Consider the following 24812-nt stretch of genomic DNA (forward strand, 5'->3'; position numbering starts at 1 on the left):
CTCTGGGCGGCTTCCAACAAAATATCATAATAACGTAATACATCAAACATTAAAAGCTTCCCCAAACAGGGCTGCCTTCAGATGTCTTCTAAAAGTCTAGTAGTTGTTGTTCTCTTTGACATCTGGTGGGAGGGCGTTCCACAGGGAGGGCGCCACTACCAAGAAGGCCCTCTGCCTGGTTCCCTGTAACTTGGCTTCTCGCAGTGAGGGAACTGCCAGAAGGCCCTCAGCGCTGGACCTCAGTGTCTGGGTAGAACGGTGGGGGTGGAGACGCTTCTTCAGATATACTGGACCGAGGCTGTTTAGGGCTTTCAAGGTCAGCATCAACATTTTGAATTGTGCTCGGAAATGTACTGGGAGCCAATGTAGGCCTTTCAAGATCAGTGTTATGTGGTCTCGGCGGCCGCTCCCAGTCACCAGTCTAGCTGCTGCATTCTGGATTAATTGCAATTTCCGGGTCACCTTCAAAGGTAGCCCCACGTAGAGCGCATTGCAGTAGTCCAAGTGGGATAACCAGAGCATGCACCACCCTCATGAGGCAGTCAGCGGGCAGGTAGGGTCTCAGTCAGCCTACCAGATGGAGCTGGTAAACAGCTGCCCTGGGGACAGAATTGATCTCCATGGACAGCTGTGAGTCCAAAATGACTCCCAGGCTGTGCACCTGGTCCTTCAGGGGCACAGCTACCCCATTCAGGACCAGGGAGTCCTCCACACCCACCCGCCTCCTGTCCCCCAAAAACAGTACTTCTGTCTTGTCAAGATTCACCCTCAATCTGTTAGCCACCATCCATCCTTCAACTGCCTGCAGACACTCACACAGGATCTTCACTGCCTTCACTGGTTCTGATTTGAAAGAGAGGTAGAGAGGTATCATATGCATACTGATGAACACCCAGCCCCAGAAAGAGACTAGGCATAAGGCAATGATCAAGACTATGGGCAAGGGCTCATATGATGAAATAACTATTCATACGAAAGTGTATGTTATTTTATTTATCTTATTTGCAGTCCGCCCTTCACCGTATGGTCCAAATGTGGGAAGACATGGCATGGAAACATTATACAGGCAACAACTGTTTTACACTTGTCCAAAATGTGTGCCACCGTGCATCACCGCCACCCCGAAATTGGAAGGATGGGGGTGTAACAGGACGGGGCAGGGTGGGTTTATGTATGCTCTGCCGATGCGCATGGGGGTTAGGAATACAACCCCACACAAAACGGCCGTTGCCTATACAACAAAAATAACAGTGCTATAAAATATCACGTTAATAAAATACATTGAATCAGCAACATATAGAAGCAGGCGATAAATAAGCATCTAAGAATGGCTTAAAAATCGCAGCCCCCACCCCCAAGGTCTGGTTAAAGAGGAGCATCTCCAGTTGCTTAGGAGAGGTTAATAATGTTTGTGCTCAGCATTCCTTGGTAGGGGCTCCTGACTAGGCATTTAGCTACGCAAAGTTGAATGTTATCTGTTCTGTTCTGTTTCCCCTTTGTTTTTGTTTAAACCAATTCATGAACCAGGAACTTACACATCAACCACTAATAACAGGCCACATGTTGTAGATATTACTGCAAATTTATTGCTCTATTTTTGACATGAGAAGACTTGGTCTATTTATTTGTATGATTTATAATCCCTATTATCCTTATTTATGATAACTCAAGAAAAAGTTACTTTAAAAAACAGCAAGACCATGCCTTAATGGGGATGTCATTCCAGAGGCAGGGAGCCACCACAAAGAAGACCCACCTACATATTCCCTGCACACAGAAAATTAGATTAGAAAATTAGTTTTATCTATCATGCCATTTGTAGTTCCCAGCCATGTGAAAATGTGCAGGCCAAAACTGGAAAGACCCTCCAATTCCCTATCCTGGACCTAATGTTTCAGTCTAGCTTTGCAACAAGTGCTCTTAAAGCATATCACGTTTTCACAATTGAACCTACATTGTGCCCAAGAAGAGGACGAGCAACTGGGACTTCCTGAATCTTGCCACACCTACTATCGGCAAACAAGACTGTAGTAAGAGCTCTTTTGCCGCAGAACCCTTTGGCCGCTTGTGCAAGCGATAAACCATGGGATGCAGTGTAATGCGATGCCTCAGTCGGTTCCTCCACCTCTGTATTTCTTCATTCTCCCTCACCCCTGGGAACCTCTGTATAGACAGTATCAACTCAAAACCACTGATGACATGACAGCAGGAGAAGCACTGGATATTGGTAGGATGCCTTTCCTAGCTACTGCCAACTACAGCACTGATATTATAGGGTTTTTTTGTGTGGGTCAGGCTCCCAGGAAAGAGAAACAAGCTGTTGGAAACAAGATAAAGCGAATGCACCACATGCAGGATGCAAGAGCTGAGTAACACCATGCATAGTTGGGTAACTGCTATCAAGGAGTGCTAACTTCCAGGTGTAGCCTTCTGTGCAATGCAGAAAGTGCTGAAATAAGCCAAAGTACAAACTGTTCCACACTATCTGAACAAAACAGGTATGTCTTACCAGGAGACAGGAATTCTCACTCCACTGGGCAGGGGATGGAAGACCCTTTTCAGCCTGAAGGCCCTTGTATGGGGCTTCCATACATTCCCTTTTATGGAACTTTCTGGGAGCTACATATCAGCTGTTGCTTGGGCCAGACGCTGGAGCAATGGACACGACTCTTACCTTTGGACAATAGGCTACATCAAACCCTCCAAGTGTCCCTGTTTTCCCTATTTTCCAGGGACATCCCTGATTTAGAGAAGTCATCCCGGTTTCTAATTTGATCCCAGAACATCCCACTTTTCCTTAGGACATCCCTATTTTCATTGGAGAAAGATTGGAGGGTATGGAATTATCTGACCCCCGAGCTGTCTGAAGGCAATCCTGTATGTATAGGAAAGGTTTTAAAAAAAAATGTTTAATGTTTTATTATGTTTTTATATATGTTGGAAGCTGCCAAAAGTGGCTGGGGCAACCCAGTAAGATGTGTGGGGTATAAATAGTGAAATTATCATTATGGAATGGGACGTCCCTGTTTTTGTTGGAGAAATGTTGGAGGGTATGCAAAGCAGAGACATCACCTTGCCAACAAAGATCCGTATAAAGTTATGATTTTCCCAGTAGTGATGTATGGAAGTGAGAGCTGGACTATAAAGAAGGCTGATTGCCAAAGAATTGATGCTTTTGAATTATGGTGCTGGAGGAGACTCTTGAGAGTCCCATGGACTGCAAGAAGATCAAACTGATCCATTCTTAAGGAAATCAGCCCTGAGTGCTCACTGGAAAGACAGATCGTGAAGCTGAGGCTCCAGTACTTTGGCCACCTCATGAGAAGAGAAGACTCCCTGGAAAAGACCCTGATGTTGGGAAAGATGGAGGGCACAAGGAGAAGGGGACGACAGAGGACGAGGTGGTTGGACAGTGTTCTCGAAGCTACAAACATGAGCCTGACCAAACTGCGGGAGGCAGTGGAAGACAGGAGTGCCTGGCGTGCTCTGATCCATGGGGTCACGAAGAGTCGGACACAACTAAACGACTAAACAACAACAACATGCTACATTCAAGCCATGCAAAAGCCAGAGGTTTAATCACACTCTCTCATCCTTCCTCCGCCCATGCAAGCAACAGGCATGCTCACATTCCAGCCAGGCCAAAGCCCTTATGGCGAGGGTGTGGAGCAGGGATGGTGGCGAATATAGCCTGCAGAGAGGGGGTTGGGGAGAGGGCCGAGGGCCGGACAGAAGACCTGGAGGGGTCATGTGAGGTTCTCTCCCGCTGACATAGTGCTACAGACACTTATTTGGGACAGAAGGCAGTGTAAGGCAGTGAGTGCTAACAATTTCCTGCGCTGTCTGTTTCTAAGCAAAATGTTTGCCCCACAATGTCATTTCTCTACTCCTCCTGTGTTTCAAAGAGGAAGGATGCACCTGCCAAGCCCCACCTGCAGGTGAAATCTAGCATTTCACAAGACCACAATGTCCTTCATGTTTGACAGATAAAACTTCTGCAAAATCATTCACCCCTTAGCCATTATCTCACTCCTCTTATTCATCTATCAGCTTTAAAGGTAGGTCCAGTCGTGACCGACTCTGGGGTTGCGGCGCTCATCTTGTTTTATTGGCCGAGGGAGCCAGCGTACAGCTTCCGGGTCATGTGGCCAGCATGACTAGGCCGCTTCTGGCGAACCAGAGCAGCGCACGGAAATGCCGTTTACCTTCCCGCTGGAGCGCTACCTATTTATCTACTTGCACTTTGACATCCTTTCGAACTGCTAGGTTGGTAGGAGCTATCAGCTTTATTTCCCCTCTAAACAGATCTGGTTGTGCATATGGCAGGCCATACAGTGGTACCTCAGGTTAAGTACTTAATTCGTTCCGGAGGTCCGTTCTTAACCTGAAACTGTTCTTAACCTGAAGCACCCCTTTAGCTAATGAGGCGTCCTGCTGCTGCCACGCCGCCGGAGCACGATTTCTGTTCTCATCCTGAAGCAAAGTTCTTAACCCAAGGTACTATTTCTGGGTTAGTGGAGTCTGTAACCTGAAGCATATGTAACCTGAAGCGTATGTAACCCGAGGTACCACTGTATCACCAAATTTGATTGCCCCGCTGTAAATCCTGCTTCACTCTGACCTAGGAATGATGAAGTTGCCCGGGTCAGATTTTCTTACTTTCTCATTTCCCCCTGGTCTTAAGTTCATGAACATTTACCAGCATTTTACTGCAAGTTTATCCTAATTAATGTGTTTGCCATTTCCCTTAATATAATGAATTTCACTAACACATGCAGAATGTACACATTTTTAAAAAATAGGTTTTATTAAAATGCTCCTCTTGGGTAGCAATAGAACATGCAGACTCTCTGTGTTCAAGTCACAGAATCATTCAAACAAATTGTTGTTTTCGGTTGGAAAACTTCAAAATTTCAAAGAAAAGCTGTGTTTCAGTGTGTGAATTGTTTTGGGAAGTGGGAATTAGGTAGGTTTGCAGGAATGGATGCAGAACCAAATCTCTCCCCTATCCCTACTCTCATCTGGACACCCTAGTTGTGGCTGCTCTAATCCATAAACAGCATGGCCGCAGTGAAACCAGAACAGAACGTAAGAGCAGGAATAAGATCTCCATGTGCAGAAAGTAAGAATCCCACTGTGGGAAGAGGGAAACGAAAAGGTGAAGAGGACAGCCCAAGGTGAAGCAGTTACAGGCCTGAACATCTTCCCTGTGTCCACCACCAAAACAAAGACTGTTTAGTGGCCCAAAATCTCGGCTGAGCCAGGTGATCTGAGGAACCAATAGCAGCCTGGCTGGCTCTAGGTAGCTGTTGTTCTAGACTTGGCTCTTTGCTCAGAACAATTAGTCTGATTGAGTAGCCACACACACTGGGTTCCCCTGCGTTGATCTGGAACCTACCTACCAGCCTATCTTGTGTCTTGGCTCCATTCAGTCCCAACCTGCCTCTTCCAGAACCTCGTCCACACCCCATCCTCAAGCAACATCCGTCAAGAACTTCCAGAGTTGGGAGCCCTGCTCTGCCTGGGCTAGAACTAGATCCCAGCAATGAAACATCTCTGTTTTCGGCCAAGGTCTGACACTTATTTACCAGAATAGACATTACAGAGTAGTCATCCACACCCACAGTACCTTGACACGCTCTGCTGCTTTAAGCCTGTCTCATGATGCTATGATAGAGTGGGGCTGGGAGGAAGTTGCTTAATGCAACAGGGGACAGCAAAGTCCCGGGGGAGGCAGGTTTCACTTCACTCCCCCATATGATCCTATTCATGTAAACAGCAGAACTGGCCACCCCTATTTTATGTGCTTACAGGACAGGTGCATATATAAAATACATGTGACTGTGCCATCACATCTAGTTTATTCCTGAGGTCTTTGGAGAGCCTGATGTTTTCCTCTCAGATTTCGAAGTTACCTGTGAGTCATACAAAGTGGGGAGAATCGCTGAAGACCTCGTCCCTTTTGTTCACACCCTGTGACTGCTGTGTTGAGCATCAGTAGTTAATGTGATGCCATCTGGATGTTCTAGGACTACAACTCCCATGTTATGTACTGAGTTGAATAGGATCCAAAATGCAGCAGTGTGATTGGTCCTAGAACAATAGGATTCAGAATGCAGCAGTCTGATTGTTCCTAGAACAATAGGATCCAGAATGCAGCAGTCTGATTGGTCCGCAGGAGCCACCCAATCCAGCCCCAGGTGGAAGTAAATCCGCAACCTGATTGGCCTACAGGAGAATCCTGGAATTAGCCAATCATGTGGGGCCCAGTGTGTAAATAATGTATATAAAGCAGACATTCTGGGGGAGCTGCCATTCCTCCTCACTACTATGAGCTGAATAAAGAGCATGAAATCCACTCTCGACTCTGAGTATATTTCACCCCATCATCAATGGCCACTTGTCACGCTGGCTGGGTTGATGGGCCCAACAACATATGAAGGTACAGCATTGGCTATCCCTGGTGTAGAAGATACTGGAGGTGCATAGGTGCCAGCTTTCTGGGGCCTTGGGTGCCCGAGCACCCACCAAATTATGCAACAAAGAGGCCCCAGGCACCCACAAATTTCCGTGCCAGGGCCATACATGTTGCATGGCACCCATGGCCCCAGGCACCCACAATCACAGGGCCAAGCTGGCACTCCTGAGGAGGTGCATGAGTGCTACTGGCATCTCTTGGACATTGCTTGTGATGCGATCGGTGACAAGCAACACAAATCCTCTCCCCGGATGGGATTCACCTAACCAGCCCCATCAGCATGAGCCCTGTGCAAGGACTTCCACTTCTGCAAAGGGGCTCCCCCCCCACACTTCTTCATGCCCCCTGAAACTGGTTTGGTGGGTGATCAGGAGAACCCCCAAAACAGTATGCAGCAGGAGGAGAGGGGGATTGTTCCACATGGAAAACTGCAATACTTGCACAGACAGAACGTTCTTCGCCATCATCATCACCTGTTAAATTTGTTAGTTGCTTTATGCTGCCCAGGCAACCCAGAGCAATTTACAACCAACCGTAGTGCGATGCTGAATACCACCTGCCATTTCTCTTTGTACTCAGTAGGATAGCAGGATTAGCCCTGCTGCAACCTGGACAGGAAAGCAATATATTGTGCCTGTTAAACTAATGTTAAACTGGGCAATATTTTCTTTTTGGCATAGAACAAATTAATCAGGTTCCCAAGGCTCAGAGAAGTCAACAGGCCAGGCAAGGTGAGATACTGTTGTAGCTCCTCAGCGTTTCTGTGATAGTAAAGCGCATCAAGCAATCAATGCTACTGGGGAAGGCAAACACTGGACACATGTAAACACAAGGCAGCAGCAAAGTGCAGGTTTATTGCACAGCAACTGCTGGGCAAGAGCAGTCTATCTGAGCAATCATGACTTACAGTTGTCCATAACTACTCTTAACCCCTCCCCAGCACTGTTTCCTGGAGAGGTGGGAACTGGGAACACACTCTGGATGTCAAAAAGATCAGATGTAGCCCTGTTTTGAGGGCCAGCATTGATCCTGGAGCCAGGGCATGGTACGGCTGGGGTGGGAGCGTGGCGAATTCCAGAGCTTCCACAGCAAAACCGCAGGCACTCCTCACTGTGCCAATTTCACCCAGGGCTGCGAAGAATTTCTCACCCAAATTGCAAGTCCCAGGCACAGTGCACGAGGAACACAAGGCTCATATTTTTATCCACAACATTTGCTGAAAAGAAACAGCTGCTCTGGGGCATCAGGGGGAAGGCATGCGCTTGCCAGCTCAGAGGATGAAAGCAACCTGTTGTTGATAACATCGGTTTCTTTCGCAGTGATGGCCTGGGAACAATGGATGTCTTTTAATGCCTGGCTTGGCAGCGCTGTGCTTTGCCGACTGCCCAGACAGCTGTCATAGACAGGCGGGAGCAGTCCTGCTTACCTTGCGTAGCAAAGGGCTTCAAACCAACCCGTTTCTTCTTTCAGTTATTACACCCCAACATTCTGTTCTATTTTGGCAATTAAAAAGGAATTCTTGATCTAGCCAAGTGCCACATCGCGCGTCTCTCCAGACAAAGCCTATGTACGTTCGTATCCCACCCATGGGGATTTAACTTTAACACAGCGTCAAAAAAATGTGTGATGCAACAGGGAAAGTTGTGCATTGATGGACACTAGGCTGGATGGCTTCATAAAATGATTAGACAAGTTCATGGAGAGCATAAACTCCCCACTCTCATCATTCTAGAACCCAGGGCGATTGAGTGAATCTGCACCATGCTAGACCAGCGGCTGGCAGATGAGGAGAAGCACCAGCAAGAAGGAAGGAAGGAAGGAAGGAAGGAAGGGACAAGGTTAGAGAGAGGAGGTCACTCCTTCCCCTTTCTCCCTGTTGTCGCTCCCGCTCCTCATCAACTGCACCAACAGCAACTCAGCCTCCATTTTGGGCTGGCCATCCACCTCCCTCTCATGCCCAATGGTGTCAAGGAAGGGAGGAGATACTCCTGCACTTGGGAAGGATAATACAGCAGTGGCAAGGACAGTGACAGTGCCAACCAACCTAATGAACTGGACCCATCCTCTGCCCTGCCCATGCAAACTCACTCTCTCACTTTCCACTGCACCCACCCTCTGCCTGTGCAGTTTTGAGGATGAGCTCTAATATGGGGGGAAAGGAGTCCAAATGGGTCGAGGGACACTTTAGTCCAGAAAATGGGCTAATCCCATTTTTCCAGGGATGGGTGGCAACCCTACCTCTGCCTGCAGCCTGCTTCTAGCTCTCTCACACAAAACTCTCGCCTTTGTCCTTCTAACTCCCAAGAGCCAGGGAGCTTCCCTCTGGCACAGAGCCGCTTCCTTTGCTTCCATAACGACACATACTTAGGGGGCCATTACCAAGAAGCTGGTCTGGGACTTCCAACAATTGAATCCTTACTGGGTCCAGGAAATAGGAGGCACTCAGGTATGACCCCCCCACACACACACACACAACTCACAACAATAGGTTGGGATAGGGCAAAGCCTGGTGTTTTGCTATTTTATTTTCACCTGTACAGTGGTACTTCTAATTGCGAACTTAATTTGTTCCGGAGGTCTGTTCTTAACCTGAAACTATTCTTAACCAGAGGCGTGCTTTCGCTAATGGGACCTCTTGCTGCTGCGCCGCCGGCACACAATTTCCATTCTCATCCTGGGGCAAAGTTCTCAACTCGAGGTAACCCTTCCAGGCTAGCGGAGTTTGTAGCCTGAAGCATTTGTAACCCGAGGTGTTTGTAACTCAAGGTGCCACTGTATTACTATAGAACAGGGGTGGGCAGCCAGTGACTCTCCATATGGTCCATACATCCCTATCTTTGGCCATGTTGGCTGGGCCTGAGGATAGGCAAAGAGGCAGCAGAAGATCAGCTGCAGTGTCATTTCAAGGATTGGAGGGCTGCAGAAGCTTTTCTTGCAGCTCCTGAGCGCATTTAGAAGAAGCAAGCAAAAATAAGGCTGGCAAAAGCAGTTTTCTTCTGCTCAACAATGCATTGAGTCACAGCTTAAAGTGACCCATCCAATTCCAAAGAGGAAGTCTGTGATGAAATTATTTAAAAACAAATAAATTGCCCTAAATCAGCATAGTTCCAAGGCAGCATGCAGAGAGAAAGAGTAAAGAACAGAACTTAGCCGGCTATTCAGACTCAAAGCCCGCAATGCAAGATTTGTAGATTATTTCAAATCAATAAAGCATAGGCTGACCACTTACCCATCACCCAAAAAAGAGGAAATGCATCACCAAAAGAGAAAAGAGGAAAAATAATTTGCTTTAATTCTGGGTACCAAGTTCAGCATCAATGAATCTTAGTGAGAAACCACATTTTGAATACCTCTAAGAGGCTCATCCTAAGAGAACACAAATGACCCAAGGATCTTAAAAGGATGATTTTGAGAGTGACAAATTCAAATCTGCTATTTTTTTGTGACTGGATAACATTTAGCTTGGTAAGTCTATGTGTGATGAAGAGGCACACATACTGCTTTTGGAAAACCAAAGAATTTTAATTTTACCTTCTGAAAATGTCAGGTAATTAATAATAATAATAATAATAATAATAATAATAATAATAATAATAATAATAGATGTTTTAATGTGCTGCAAATTGCACTGAGATGTTTTTCTTAAAAATATAAAGTGGTATAGAAATGAAATGAACAATTAATCACTAAAGGGTCCAGAAGCCCATCATAAAAGCTAGAAGGAGGATCATGGTACACTTAGCAAATGCCTTAATGTGAGGCAAGCTGAAAGTCAAACATACAATCAATAGGCATTAACCTTCTGCTTCAGGGATACTCCCTCCAAAAAATGCTGCCGTAAGATAAGTGGACAAGATAACATCACCCAAACCCCCTGCATTTCCAAATACAGAAGCCAACCAGAATGGGAGTTGAATCTTACATTGACCCTGATGGTGGAAAAACATTCTCCCCATATCTAAGGGCAGCAAGATAGCTTAAGAAGATATAGGGCAGCCTATGTGGAACACAAAGCTCTGTCCTCCAACCTGATGCCATGCCTTCCCATCCTGCAGCTGCTGCCTCTTGAAGCAACAGCTTCACTCTACCCAATGGCAGGACCAGGCCTGCATAATAAACTACAGATGCAATAACTATATAACGTTCATTCAAAGCTTGCATGGGATTAGTCTTTCTGTGTAGCAATACCTACGCACTGGAACTCGCTGCACATTGATAATCGGCAGGCACCTTTGCTGTATTGTTTTTGGCACATCCTAAAAAAAAAATGCTCACAGAAGCCTACCCAGAAATGAAATTTAGACATGTAATATTATCTGCTGATTATACTTTAAAAAACAACTTATTTTTATTGTTTGGATTCATCAGTATTTTTAGTGAATATTTTATAAAGTTCTATGCAAACTACGTAGAGGTTTTTGGTGATTTGGTGGTATCTAAATCCTGTTGACTCTTTGAGACTCCCATGGACTGCAAGAAGATCAAACCTATCCATTCTTAGGGAAATCAGCCCTGAGTGCTCACTGGAAGGACAGATCGTGAAGCTGAGGCTCCAATACTTTGGCCAATGAGAAGAGAAGACTCCCTGGAAAAGACCCTGAAGTTGAGAAATATTGAGGGCACAAGGAGAAGGGGACGACAGAGGACGAGATGGTTGGACAGTGTTCTTGAAGCTACCAGCATGAGTTTGACCAAACTGCGGGAGGCAGTGGAAGACAGGAGTGCCTGGTGTGCTCTGGTCCATGGGGTCACGAAGAGTCGGACACGACTAAACGACTAAACACAAATCCTGTTGAATTAAGAAAATGGTTGTGTATAGACACTCTTGAAAAAGACTTACTTCAGTCTATTTGAGTCTATCTGAGCATTCTGCATTTCCCCTTAGAGTCGCACTTCCCATCTGCTTTGAGAAGGTACTATCTTGTGAAAACACAACTTCCTTCTCTTTGCTTGAGGGTTCTGTATATTTTTAGTACCCGCTACTAGCAAGGCAAAATTTTTACCCGTTTTGTCAACTCGTCAACTTTGCTTGCAGGGCAAAGGAGAAGAGGATTTGAAAACCAAATGCAATGCAGCATTGAAGCCCCACTTCAGGGGGCCCAGGAGCACATTTGGAAATCATTAAGAAACGGTTGTAGGCAACGCAGAATGACCCTTTCACAGAAGGAAAACTGGCAGCACTCAGGACCTTGAAAAACAGGCAGAGCACCTTAACATGCACTTAAAGCAGTACCATGCCACTTCAAACAGAATCCTGGGAACTGTAGTTTGTTAAGGGTGCTGAAAGCTGTTAGGAGATCCCTTACAGAGCTACGATTCCCAGCTCGGGCCCATATCTCCTTTTTGTCTTAATTCAACTTCGTCTAAGGATATTACTCAGTGAGTCGAATCCGGCTTTTTAAGTTCTCTTTAATGTTTGTCTTTTCCTTCTCTTAGTTTAGAACTCAGTGCCATTATTATTTAAAAGTATTCTTTCATTTTTCTTTCTTTTTTCAGTACCTGCACATTTAACCTCATATCAAAAAAATTTAACAGGTAAGAGTCTTCCCCTCCCCTTTCTTTAGAGCTCTTGCCTGCAAGGGCAACTTTATAGGATCATTTTCCTGTGAGTAAGAAGTTGCTGAAGTCCTGTGGCGTTTTTTGTAATTCTCATTTATTACCAAATATACAGGTTGAGCGGGTGAAAAACAAGCAGGCAAAACACAGGTAAACCTGGTGACCACTTACACATTGCCAAATAAGAGAAGATGGGAGGACACATACTTGCATATTTGCTCCCTGGGCGGACTTTGATAATCTTTCATAATATAGTGCCCTGTGTGAGGCCAAAATTTGGTACGCCCAAGTGGATCTTCTCAACTATGGATTTTCTCGGTTTCACACCTGCTTGGCTTGGTGTCCTGTGTAGGGGAACCGCCCACACTGCCCTAAATCCGGCACTGTCCCCCCTCTTCAGATCAAACCTGAATTTCAGCTCTAGACACAGAGTTTTGACCCCCTGAGCTAGCCTTTCCACCTCAAAGGCTGCTGGAAAGATGGGCCCAGAGCCAAGCCAGGCACAGCACCAAGCATTGCTTGGCATATTCAGAGAGCGCTCCTTGGCCGCGGTTATCCACGGGACTTCTTTGAGGTCTTGTTGTGCCGACCATGGCAACCGCACTTGCAGGAAAAGGAAATGAATGCATTTCACACCCAGCCAGAGGAAGGCCTGTCCTTTCAGCTCTGCCTCTGCTCTAGAGCATCTTCCACTTGGTCATGTTATTTCCCCCCGCCTCTCATTTCCCTTTTCGACCTGGTTCAGCGGCAGTGACTCATGTAGCATGATGACAGCTCAGGAGGACTGAAAGAATGAGAAATTGGGCTCTTGTTGTGCAAACCCAGCCACATCAACATTTATAGCATGTTCACAGTCATGGGATCCTGGGAACTGCAGTTTGTTAAAGGTGCCAAAAGCTGTTCAGAGACCCTTCAGATTAAAGCTGCAGCACCCAGATTCTTTTGGGGGAAGCCACGGCTCTTCAAGTGATATAGGTAAAGGTAAAGGGACCCCTGACCATTAGGTCCAGTCGTGGCCGACTCTGGGGTTGCGGCACTCATCTTGCTTTATTGGCCGAGAGAGCCGGCATACAGCTTCTGGGTCATGTGGCCAGCATGACTAAGCCGCTTCTGGCGAACGGCAGTGCACTTCTGGCAGTGCACGGAAACACCATTTACCTTCCTGCCAGAGCGGTACCTATTTATCTACTTGCACTTTAACGTGCTTTCGAACTGCTAGGTTGGCAGGAGCAGGAACCAAGCAACAGGAGCTCACCCCGTCGCGGGGATTCAAACCGCTGACCTTCTGATCGGCAAGTCCTAGGCTCTGTGGTTTAACCCACAGTGCCACCCACGTCCCTCAAGTGTTATAAGAGTACTTTAAATGCTTGATGTGGATGTGACCTATATTACCGTTTTGGCTGCAGTATGGCAAGTGTTAAAATACCTGCTTGGTTTTAAAAACCTTAGACCAGGGGTGGGGAAGCCATACCTCTTTGGATATTCTTGAACTGCAGCTCCCATCAGCCGCAACCAGCATGGTCAGTGGTGAGGGATGATGGGAGTTGAAGTCCTGCAGCACCTAGAAGGCCATGAGTCCCTCTAACCCTGCCATGGACAATACTATCTGCTGCTCTGGAGTCAGGACTGCAGTACAGTGGTGCCCTGCAAGACGAATGCCTCGCAAGACGGAAAACCCGCTAGACGAAAGGGTTTTCCATTTTTGAGCTGCTTCACAAGACGATTTTCCCTATGGGCTTGCTTTGCAAGACGAAAACGTCTTGCGAGTGTTCCGATTTTTTTCCGCTCCCCCCCCCTTTTTCTAAGCCCCTAAGCTGCTAATAGCCTTTTAGCCGCTAATCCGCTAAGCCTTTAATAGCCGCTAAGCCTTTAATAGCCGCTAAGCCTTTAATAGCGCTAAGCCGCTAAGCCGCTAAGAGGGTTGCTTCGCAAGACGAAAAAACCGCTAGACGAAGAGACTCGCGGAACGGATTAATTTCGTCTTGCGAGGCACCACTGTATAGTGGTCCTTTACATATCCACAGAAAGACAGTGCTGGAGAGTAATTGGTGGGTGTTGAACTTCTTTCAGCCTTTTAAAAGCTTTAGCAGTTCCTGTGCCAACCAGCAAAATGAGCCTCAAATATATTCCTACTACAGGGGTGGATATCATAACCACATATTCAAGATCTGGCCCCTCCTGTCCTCTGAACCTCCTAACAGATTTTGTTTTTCATGTAAGAGCCCAACCATCCCTATGACCACTGAGATATATCCCTGGGACAATGGGAGAAATGACAGTTCCATGTTGAAATCAGCAAGAACTTTATTCCGAACCAGAAACTGACTTTGAAAGGAGGTTATCTGCTAGAATATCAACTCGGCCAGTGGTGTGTTTTTAAAGAGTTATTTAAATTTCTAATGTGCCTTAACATGAACTATTTTGTTGTTGTTGTAATCCATCTGCCTCAAGAGACAATGGAATGCACCTCCTGGTGTGAAGTCAAATTGCTGGAGTATCACAACACCTGCTGTGGCTGCAGAGGCTGGTAACTCATACTAATATAGGCTCAATATTCAAGCAGGCAGATGTGATTCAATAGTGGAAAAGGATCTCGGGTGCCACTGTTCTCTGTAGTTGCTGCTGAACACTGGTGACAGCTTCAGGAGTGGAGCTACACCAAAATTCCACACGTATTTTGCCATTTGGCCAATTTATTACATTAAAAACTAGCATTTTAAAATGTATTTATCAAATTTTGTTGTGGATCTCTGATACTTAGCAACACTTGGCCCAAAGACTCTTGACATCCTTTAAATCAGGCATAGGCAAACTCCGGCCCTCCAGATGTTTGGGGCTACAATTCCCACCATCCCTAGCTAACAGGACCAGTGGTCAGGGATGATAGGATTTGTAGTCCCAAACATCTGGAGGGCCAGAGTTTGCCTATGCCTGCTTTAAATCAATGATTCTAACTTCCTAGATTCAAGCAATCCCATTCCTTCTAACATAAACAATGAATTTTTTGCCTCTGTGGAACATTTCCAGATTCTGCCTTATATTTGCTATGAACTGATGAGAGCTTTTTCTACCTGCTGATAAAGCCTGAAGAGTTGTTGTTTTCCTGGAATCCAATAACTGGCTCCTCCATCTCAATCAATTGTTGCAAGCTGAGTAGTTTATTTTATTCCTTCCCTGCCTTAATTCCTACTAAACTGTTGCTTTGCCTGCCTGCCTGCCTTCAGGCCATGCAAGAATTTGCCTTGCACCATGTCAGACCATTACCCCATCTAATCTTCAAGGCTTCAGGTCCGTCCCTGTGTCATTTCCTAATCTAAACCTACCTGGAGCTTCCCACATTTCAAACATATACATAGATCACCTGTATGACCAGTTAAATTTATCAGAGCAAGCCTGGAGCCATGGAGAGAGGCTGCCAATCAAAATAGACACTATTGGACTGGATGGATCAATGATTCAGAAAAATTCAGCACCATACAGGTAGAGGAAGGCAAGCTGAGAAAGGCAGATTTACACATGCATGTACATATATGCATGTGCATCAATTGACATCTTATCATTAAATGAGTTATCACTTGATGTTGCACATGAGCTCTCTATGGGAAAGCATTGTACTTGAAGCAGTTGGGAAAGGGCTGTAGCTCAGTGGTAGAGCATCTCCCCAACCCCTAACATCTCCAGGTAGGGCTGGGAGAGAGCCCTGTCTCAAATTCTGGAGTGTCACTGCCAATCAGCGTAGATGGACCAATCAGTGAGCTAGATGGACCAATAGCTTGACTCAGTATATTGTCCCATGTTCCAGTCTCACACCTTCAGAGCATCACTTGAGCTCTATTCAGGCATTCCACTTAAGGGTTAAATCAACACATGATGGGGTAGAGCATGGGTAGGCAAACTAAGGCTGGGGGGGGGATCTGGCCCAATCGCCTTCTAAATCCGGCCTGCGGACAGTCCAGGAATCAGCGTGTTTTTTACATGAGTAGAATGTGTGCTTTTATTTAAAATGCATCTCTGGGTTATTTGTGGAGCATAGGAATTTGTTCACACCCCCCCCCCAAGGTCTGAGGGACAGTGGACTGGCCCCCTGCTGAAAAAGTTTGCTGACCCCTGGGGTAGAGGGGCTGTTCCCAGCAGGCCCAGCCCCATGTTACACCCCAGAGTCACCCCTCCCTCTGGCCCAAAAGCTTTATATACCAACAACTCCCATAAAAATGGTCTACAAGCAACCAGGTTTGTCATCCACCAAGTCCTGCCAATTTGTGCTCAACCATAATCATCTCTGCTCCTATCCTCAGAACAATGGCACTGTGATGATTACCCACACACCTGTACAGCTACGGTGGCAAATATTTCCATCCTTGGTGGGCCAGATCCAGCACCCCCAACGAGGCACTCTGATGGGTATAATAATAATAATAATAATTTATTATTTATATCCCGCCCATCTGGCTGAGTTTCCCCAGCCACTCTGGGCGGCTCGCAATCAGTGTTAAAAACAGTACAGCGTTACATATTAAAAACTTCCCTGAACAGGGCTGCCTTAAGATGTCTTCTGAACGTCAGGTAATTATTTATCTCTTTGACATCTGAAGGGAGGGCGTTCCACAGGGCGGGCGCCACTACCGAGAAGGCCCTCTGTCTGTTTCCCTGTAGCCTCACTTCTCGCAATGAGGGAACCGCCAGAAGGCCCTCGGCGCTGGATCTCAGTGTCCGGGCTGAACGATGGGGGTGGAGACGCTCCTTCAGGTATACAGGACCGAGGCCGTTTAGGGCTTTAAAGGTCAGCACCAACACTTTGAATCGTGCTCGGAAACGTACTGGTAGCCAATGCAGATCTCTCAGAACCGGTGTTATGTGGTCCCAGCGGCCACTCCCAGTCACCAGTCTAGCTGCCACATTCTGGATTAACTGCAGTTTCCGGGTCACCTTCAAAGGTAGCCCCACGTAGAGCGCATTGCAGTAGTCCAAGCGTGAGATAACTAGAGCATGCAGATGGGTAGATGGGTTCGGCCACCTGTCAACATCGGTTGACCCATATTTACTTTGTAGTGTGACCTGAATTCAAGCAAGATCCCTGCCAATTAATTCTCCAATACAACTCCAATCAGCTACACTCCATAGTGTGACAACATACTCACAACTGACTTGGAGCAGTTAGCTCCTGCTCCCAAAGACCTTTCCTCTACCAAAGATAACATGAATTGCACTGAAACCCGGAATGCTTGGGAAGAAGCATTTGGGGATTCCACCAGGACTGTGACAAGAAGATTGTCTCGCCTCTTATATATCCCATTGATCACTTGTGCTCTAGAGATGAGGGCCTCCTGCAGACACCATGTTATCAGGAGTTTCATTCTGCACAGTGTAGGAATTGTCCTTTAGTGTTATGGCATCTGCCCTTTGGAATTCCTTCCTGTTAAATATTAGACATTTCTGTTGCCTTTTCTGCACCTACTAAAAACCTTTCAACTTCCAACAAGCCTTTTAAACTGAGATCTTTCGCACTCTGCATCTGTATTGGAATTGTATTGGAGTATGGCTGTTTTCACTGTTGTTGTTTGCCACCCTGGGCTTCACCCTGGGAGGATGGGCAGGATATAAATTTTACCAATAATAGTAAGGATAAAGATGACTTAGGTCATCTTCAGAGGCCCTTCCCTGAGTTGTTGTTGTTTAGTTGTTTATTCGTGTCCGACTCTTCGTGACCCCATGGAGCAGAGAACGCCAGGCACTCCTGTCTTCCACTGCCTCCCACAGCTTGGTCAAAGTCATGCTGGTAGCTTCAAGAACACTGTCCAACCATCTTGTCCTCTGCAGTCCCCTTCTCCTTGTGCCCTCCATCTTTCCCAACATCAGGGTTTTTTCCAGGGAGTCTTCTCTTCTCACGAGGTGGCCAAAGTATTGGAGGCTCAGCTTCAGGATCTGTCCTTCCAGTGAGCACTCAGGGCTGGTTTCCCTAAGAATTGATAGGTTTGATCTTCTTGCAGTCCATGGGACTCTCAAGAGTCTCCTCCAGCACCATAATTCAAAAGCATCAATTCTTCGGCGATCAGCCTTCTTTATGGTCCAGCTCTCATTTCCATACATCACTACTGGGAAAACCATAGCTTTAACTGAGTACCTCTGCCTTATAAGTGATCAAAGAGAGGGTCTTTTTATTCATCCCCCATCTTTCGGAACAATCATCCCTGAGAAGCTTGCCTTGAACCAGGTGAAGACATTGCATTCTAACATGCCTTTTAATGTGTTATTTAAATTTATTTTGCTACTCATATGCTTTCCTCAGAGCTATGTTTTATCTATTATTTGAATACTGTATGCTTATTTGCTGTTAAAAATATGTATTGATATCCCTCAGGTGTCCTGGAAGTAGAATTGCTGAAGGACATGGTATAATCTTTTAAAACAACTGCGTAATTTCTACTCCACTATCAACCTGAATTAGACAAATCTATGTAGCAGGTTCACTTTCTGGACACCCCATTAGAATTATGCAATGGCTGTAGAACCGCTACCTTATGCCTCATTTAAAAATGCTGCTCACCAGTAATAGACCACCTAGCAGAAACCCAGAAGTCAGTGAGAGAACATTTCAGTCTTCTAGGCTAGTCTCCCCTCAAATTCACCACACTATTTGTTTGTTTGCTTTTGGTCATTTATGTCCCACCTAATTGCTGAAGTTTCTAACTACTAATGCAACAAAAGACTTTGAGGGAAAGCTCAGTATTCAACTGCCATGTTGATTAAGGTCAATTCGGCCTTAATCTAGATTGCGGGCCTCTTTCCCACAACATGTCCTTATTAAATTACCACAGCATAGCTAGAAAGATGGCATTATCTTGAGCGATTATCACATCACCAGCATCATATTGCATTACTGTATTATCGCCATGCCTCCTGTGGTGAATGGGTCGACCCATTCTTGTCTTGTATACATTTGGGCATTCCATTAAAATGCCACAGATCTAATGCTTCCCTTTGTAATTCATGACTCTAGTATTTACAACCCCCTGACACCATTTTTCTGCATCAAAGTATGGATATTAGTTTAGCAAGGATAACCCTTCAGCATCTGACACACTGTGTTTTGTAGTCCACAAAAGCTTATTCCACAATAAATATGTTAGGTTCACATCCACACCATAACACATAGTTTTCTCCAAAGAATCTTGGGAACTGTAATTTACTCCTCACGGAACTACAATTTCCAGCACCCTTCTGTTCCCAGGATTCCTTGGGGGAAGATATGCATGTTAAACTTGCTTTAAATGATGGTATAGTTGTGACCTGAGACTTTTAGGTGCCACAAGTTATTCATTGGTTTGCTGCAACATAGCTACTCCTCTGGAGTGGACAGAAGTTGCTGTTTAAGCTGCTCAGCTATGAGCAAATAAACACAAAGTCCTTGCTGAGATTCCCAGACAAGTCAAACTGAAACAGCACCCTGAACTGCCATCACTTTATGTTTGACAAGACCCACTTAAAGGCAGACTGGCACGTAACAGTTTTAAAAGTTTGCAATTAAAAGGCTGTGTTGGAATACTGTAGACTTGTAAATGTTTGCTATTTTCTTTTTTTCTTTTCACTTTATGGCAGCAAACTTGTGCATTCTTCCTTGCCAGTAAATCCCGTAGAATAAAATTATAAAGGAGACTTGCAGCACCTTAAATTTCTTATGGTGTATGTTTTCATGGACTAAAGTCCACTTCATCATATATATGAAGCACTGCCCTAAGTTGGCAAGTACAGTGGTACCTCGGGTTACATATGCTTCAGGTTACAGACTCTGCTAACCCAGAAATAGTACCTCGGGTTAAGAACTTTGCTTCAGGATGAGAACAGAAATCGCACGGCGGCGCAGCAGCAGTGAGAGGCCCCATTAGCTAAAGTTGTGCTTCAGGTTAAGAACAGTTTCAGGTTAAAAATGGACCTCCAGAACAATTGAAGTTCTTAACTGAGGTACCACTGTACATATACAGATGGGTGTCAAGAGAGAAAATATGTAGACCATGAAGTCAGAGGGAAATGAAATGCAAAAAAGACAAAAAAGAAAGAAGACAATAGATTGTCATTCTAGTAAATTCGCCATCTAAAGCAGTGATTCCTAAACTTTTCTGGGGTCACAGTCCCCTTTGAGAATCTGATGCAAGCCTGGATCCCCTCTCCAGAACAATGGACTTAAACACATGCACATAACATTTTGCATACAATATATCTTGTTGCATGGAGGTGGGGTGGGGTCAGAAAGTTTTTGTGCATCAGTGAAGACAATACTAAGCTAGGGGGACCAGTGGTGTGGCTCAATACAAGGCAGCTTCCTGTACTCATTCTTTGCAACAACTAATCAATATGCTGCAAGCAGTAGCCGGTCCACCCAGCAAATGGTCTATGTGAAAGAAAGACCATATTGGGGCCACTTTGGACAGATTCAGGACCACAGTTCACTGGTAGAGCACCTGCCTTGAATTTAGAAGTTCTAGCCTTAGTGTTTCCAGGTAAAGTTGGGAAAAGCTGTTCCCAGAAATCGTGGAGAGCTGCTAGAAGTCAGAGGAGACGGTGGTGAGCTAGATGGACCAGTGGTCTGATGATGCTGTACAAAGCAGTTTCCTATCTTCCTCCCAAGCAGTTACAAGTAGTCTTTCTCAAAATAAAGGGTGGGTGGGTTAGGCATTTCTGATTGCCACAGATGTTCAGAAATACATTTCAACTCATCTAAAAGATTATCAAAGTAAAATGGAGAAACTGAACACCCACAATCAGTACAGCGTATCTTTTGTACAAGAGGGCAAGGGCATTCAAAGAGCGGCTGTCTCCCCCAAACAATCACACACAAACCTCCTCTCCGTTCTCGCATATATCAGCTTCTCCTCTTTTCAGAAATCAAAGCTGCAACCCTCAGAACTTTTACTAGAGAGGAAGCCTCACTGAGGTCTGTGGAATTTACACCTGAGTAAGCATGTTCGTTTATGGACGGAATCGTAGGGGAAGGGTGAGGGCAGAGATGCGTGATTTTAAAGTACCGGCATTCACCAATGACATGAAAAACAATGACAGCATCTACAGAGGAGATGCCCCCAAAGTGTAGATACACCATATGAAATAATTTGATTTTAAAAATAAACCAAATCTTCAAATAAATGCCGCTTAGAAACAACAGTGCCCCCTCCCCATGAAAACAGAACAGAGCTCAAGGAAACGTCCGCTACACTCACGTTGACTTTCATTTTGCTGTTTTCAGCTGGGAGCCTCTACTCGTCCATCATCCAAATCGCACCCTCCGGATAGACTCTCTTATTCCTCTCTCTCTTTTTTTCTGTTGTCAAAAGGGGGCAAACAATCAAACTGGTCTGGTTTCCTTGCAGACCCTTTGTGCAGCCTCCTTGCATGGGGAAGTAGCTTTCGAGTGAAGCGAGCAGCCCTCGGGGATGAAAGGCGAGGAGCTAATCGCGCAGCAAATTCCCTTCCAGCGCAGCAATTGGCTTGTAGTTATCTCCATGCAAATGAGGACATCCCATGATCTCCGCCACCCCAGAGGATTTTGGTGCCTCTAGTGTCAAGGGGCTAAAGGAAGGGGGTGAAATAAAAGCCCAAACAGAGAGTGTTCTTGTTCTTAGATCTCCAACACTTTAGAAACAGCACATCACTGACTATAATGCAAAAAATAAAAAATAAAATAATGTCTGAGCAGGGCAGATTTTGAGGATGTTTTTCCAGCAGGCTTGCAAGAACCCAGCTGATGTTTCAAGGTTCGGTCTTGGGCTATGGTGGCGGCTTTGAATTATCCCTGCTCACTCCACCGAGGCTGTCCTGCCTCAGTGAACCCCCTTCACAAACTACAAAAACAAAGGCTTCGTAATGGCATCGCTTTAGAGGCACACACAGAGAAGGAGAATCGCGAAGAACAAAGCACATTAGCCCCACGAAAATGAAATACTTTCACTGGGGCCCGGCTATTCAAATTGACCATCTGGTCTCCTTGGCTAGAATCTGCTGCTTAATCACTTTTTAACATGCACCGGTTCTGTGCAATGATCCCCCCCCCCCGCCCACCGCCCCCGGTTCCTTTTACTCATCATCACCCCTTTCCCTTTGTCTTTTGAATTAGACCTTCCTCTTTTCAGAGAAACAATATTTCTGAGAATAAAATGCACACACACACTAGCAAATATTCGATTTACCGTGTCAATATGGCACTACCTTTAACTCAAGACAGGCTTAGGGGAACCTCCAGGTTTACAGAAGTACAGTGGTACCTCGGGTTACAGGCGCTTCAGGTTACAGACTCCGCTAACCCAGAAATAGTACCTTGGGTTAAGAACTTTGCTTCAGGATGAGAACAGAAATCGGGCGGCGGCGGCACAGCGGCAGCGGGAAGCTCCATTAGCCAAAGTGGTACCTCAGGTCAAAAACAGTTTCAGGTTAAGAACAGACCTCCAGAGCGAATTAAGTTCTTAATCCGAGGTACCACTGTATGCAAAATCTTTTGGGGAGGGGGCAGAACCCTCAAAGAGGGAAATTCCCTTAAACAGTCCAATGGGGACTCAGCGGCCACAGAACACTGACCGATTCTTGAGACCCCTGCCCCACAGAAAACCCATGTTAGAAGAGAGCATAGTTCACTGGCTGGAACTGTGACCATGAGCAACCACTACAAAGAGAATTTCTTCAACAGTTTTTCTTAGGCCAGTGTACAAGGACAAATGCAGTTGTGTTTATTTCTGCCCTGTTCGTTTCTGAACATATTGACAATAAAATAATAATTTAGATTTCCTCATTGCATCCTACCAGACTTGCAGTGCAATCGTATATATGTCTACTCAGAGGTAAACCACTTTCATATGTGTGGGTATTGGAAGGATACAAATTAATTTTATACATGCTTAGTCAAAAGTTCTACTGAGTGCAATATAGTTTATTCCCAGGAAAGTGTGCATTGGATTTCAGCCTCACACTTACATGGGAGTAAGTTGCAGTGTAGAACTTACTTCTGAGTAGTCATCAATAGGCTTGACCTTTTACTCTCTTAAATTCCATCACATTGTTCTCTGCTGACCTACCTTTGCAAATCTGCTACGTCCAATATTTCTATCCATAGTTGTTACCAATAACTGTTGCCCCTTCCTATAACATCATCAGCCATCAAAGCTTTCGTTTTGCAAACTTCTGTGTATGTCACAAAATATATATTTCAAGAAAAAGGATCCAAAATAATATTCTTCAGAAGGCACTGGTGGGGAACAATGAACAAATGTTCCTGGAAAAAGGGAATTTCTAAGGCCTCAGACAATCAGTACAAAGCATGAGAGAAGGGACTCAAGTTACAAAGTGAAGTTCGTTCTCATGACAGTCTTTCTGCAAATAACCCACACACAGGAAAAAGACACACAATATTTTCGCTTTGCTTCATCTTCCTGTGGTTCCTATTTTAGACAAATGATAGGAGGAACAGCCTGACTTGTTAGCTGCAGGCGTCTTTTAAAAAACTTCGCCCATCAGGTGCTTGACTTCCAGAATGGGACAACACAACAGTCACATATTTTAAAAGAGCATTTTTCTTGATAGACGACACTGGAAATGCCACCAGGAGCTGGGGGACATACTGGTTCCAGCCCAAACAATTTATATACAGCACAGTTGCAATCTACACAAGTCTCTTGGTGGAGGTTAGGGGATGGGCAAGAGAAAAATTTTACCAACAAAATTACAAGTTTGTCTGCTCTGAGGGAAGTCCCAGAGAGATCCAATAAAGCAAGGATCACTTAGCGGGTAACTAGAGGGATCAATGGGACGCGGGTGGCGCTGTGGGTTAAACCACAGAGCCTAGGACTTGCCGATCAGAAGGTTGGCGGTTCGAATCCCTGCGACGGGGTGAGCTGCCGTTGCTCGGTCTCTGCTCTTGCCAACCTAGCAGTTCGAAAGCACATCAAAGTGCACGTAGATAAATAGGTACCGCACCGGCGGGAAGGTAAACGGCTTTTCCGTGTGCTGCTCTGGTTCACCAGAAGCGGCTTAGTCATGCTGGCCTCATGACCCAGAAGCTGTACGCTGGCTCCCTCGGCCAATAAAGTGAGATGAGCACCGCAACCCCAGAGTCCGCCACGACTGGACCTAATGGTCAGGGGTCCCTTTACTTTTTAGAGGGATCAATGTCTCTCCACAACTATTCCACTGGGCCCAAATGAGGACTTGGTAAGACCTCTCTGAATCCAACTGTGTCAGGAAATTTCTAGGCAACCTCCAATATTCCATTCTCGGCCAAAATGCTTGAGCATGTGACAGCATCTCCACTCTAGGTCTTTCTTTGTGGTTCATCTAGAGCCATTTCAACAGGGCCAGCCCACCCTTGAGGCAGTCACCTCAGGCAGCAGATTGGGGAACAGTTGGGAGAGGTGGCAGATATGGGTCCATGCTACTCACCACGCCCTTGGCTTGTCACCCACCTCCTTCTCTGCCTGCTGCAGGTGGTGGTGCCTTCAGTGTGGCAGCTTTGATGGGCTTTGGGAAAGGTAGCTTCAGGGGGCAGTGCCATTTTCTGTTTCGCCTCAAGTAGCAAAACGTCCTGGGCCAGCTGTGCATTTCAATTTGGTTTCAGGCCCACTTATATGACGGAGACAGCTTTGGTCCCCTTAGTAGGTAGTTTATGCTGGGAGCAAGATGGGTGTGTGTGTTGCCATGTTGGTCCTCTTACCAGCTTTTAATACCATCAGCCATGGTATACTTCTGGTTCTCATGGCTGGGATGGGACTAAGTGGCACTGGTTTGTGGTGGTTCCAGTCCT

At 45.7% G+C, this 24812-nt stretch overlaps 1 protein-coding gene across 1 annotated transcript in view; it reads right to left on the reverse strand.

Moving 5' to 3' along the window:
* The window catches only part of CASS4 (Cas scaffold protein family member 4), a 39319-nt gene extending 16036 nt beyond the window's left edge, over positions 1-23283 (reverse strand). Inside the window, exon 1 of the mRNA XM_083508035.1 lies at positions 23092-23283. Coding sequence (XP_083364161.1) covers positions 23092-23127 — 36 coding nt within the window. The 5' untranslated portion in view covers positions 23128-23283. The remainder of the gene's footprint in view (positions 1-23091) is intronic.
* Positions 23284-24812: the final 1529 nt, after the last annotated feature.

The sequence above is a fragment of the Podarcis liolepis genome (assembly GCF_965112155.1).
Source record: "Podarcis liolepis genome assembly, chromosome: 6".
NCBI lineage: Eukaryota > Metazoa > Chordata > Lepidosauria > Squamata > Lacertidae > Podarcis > Podarcis liolepis.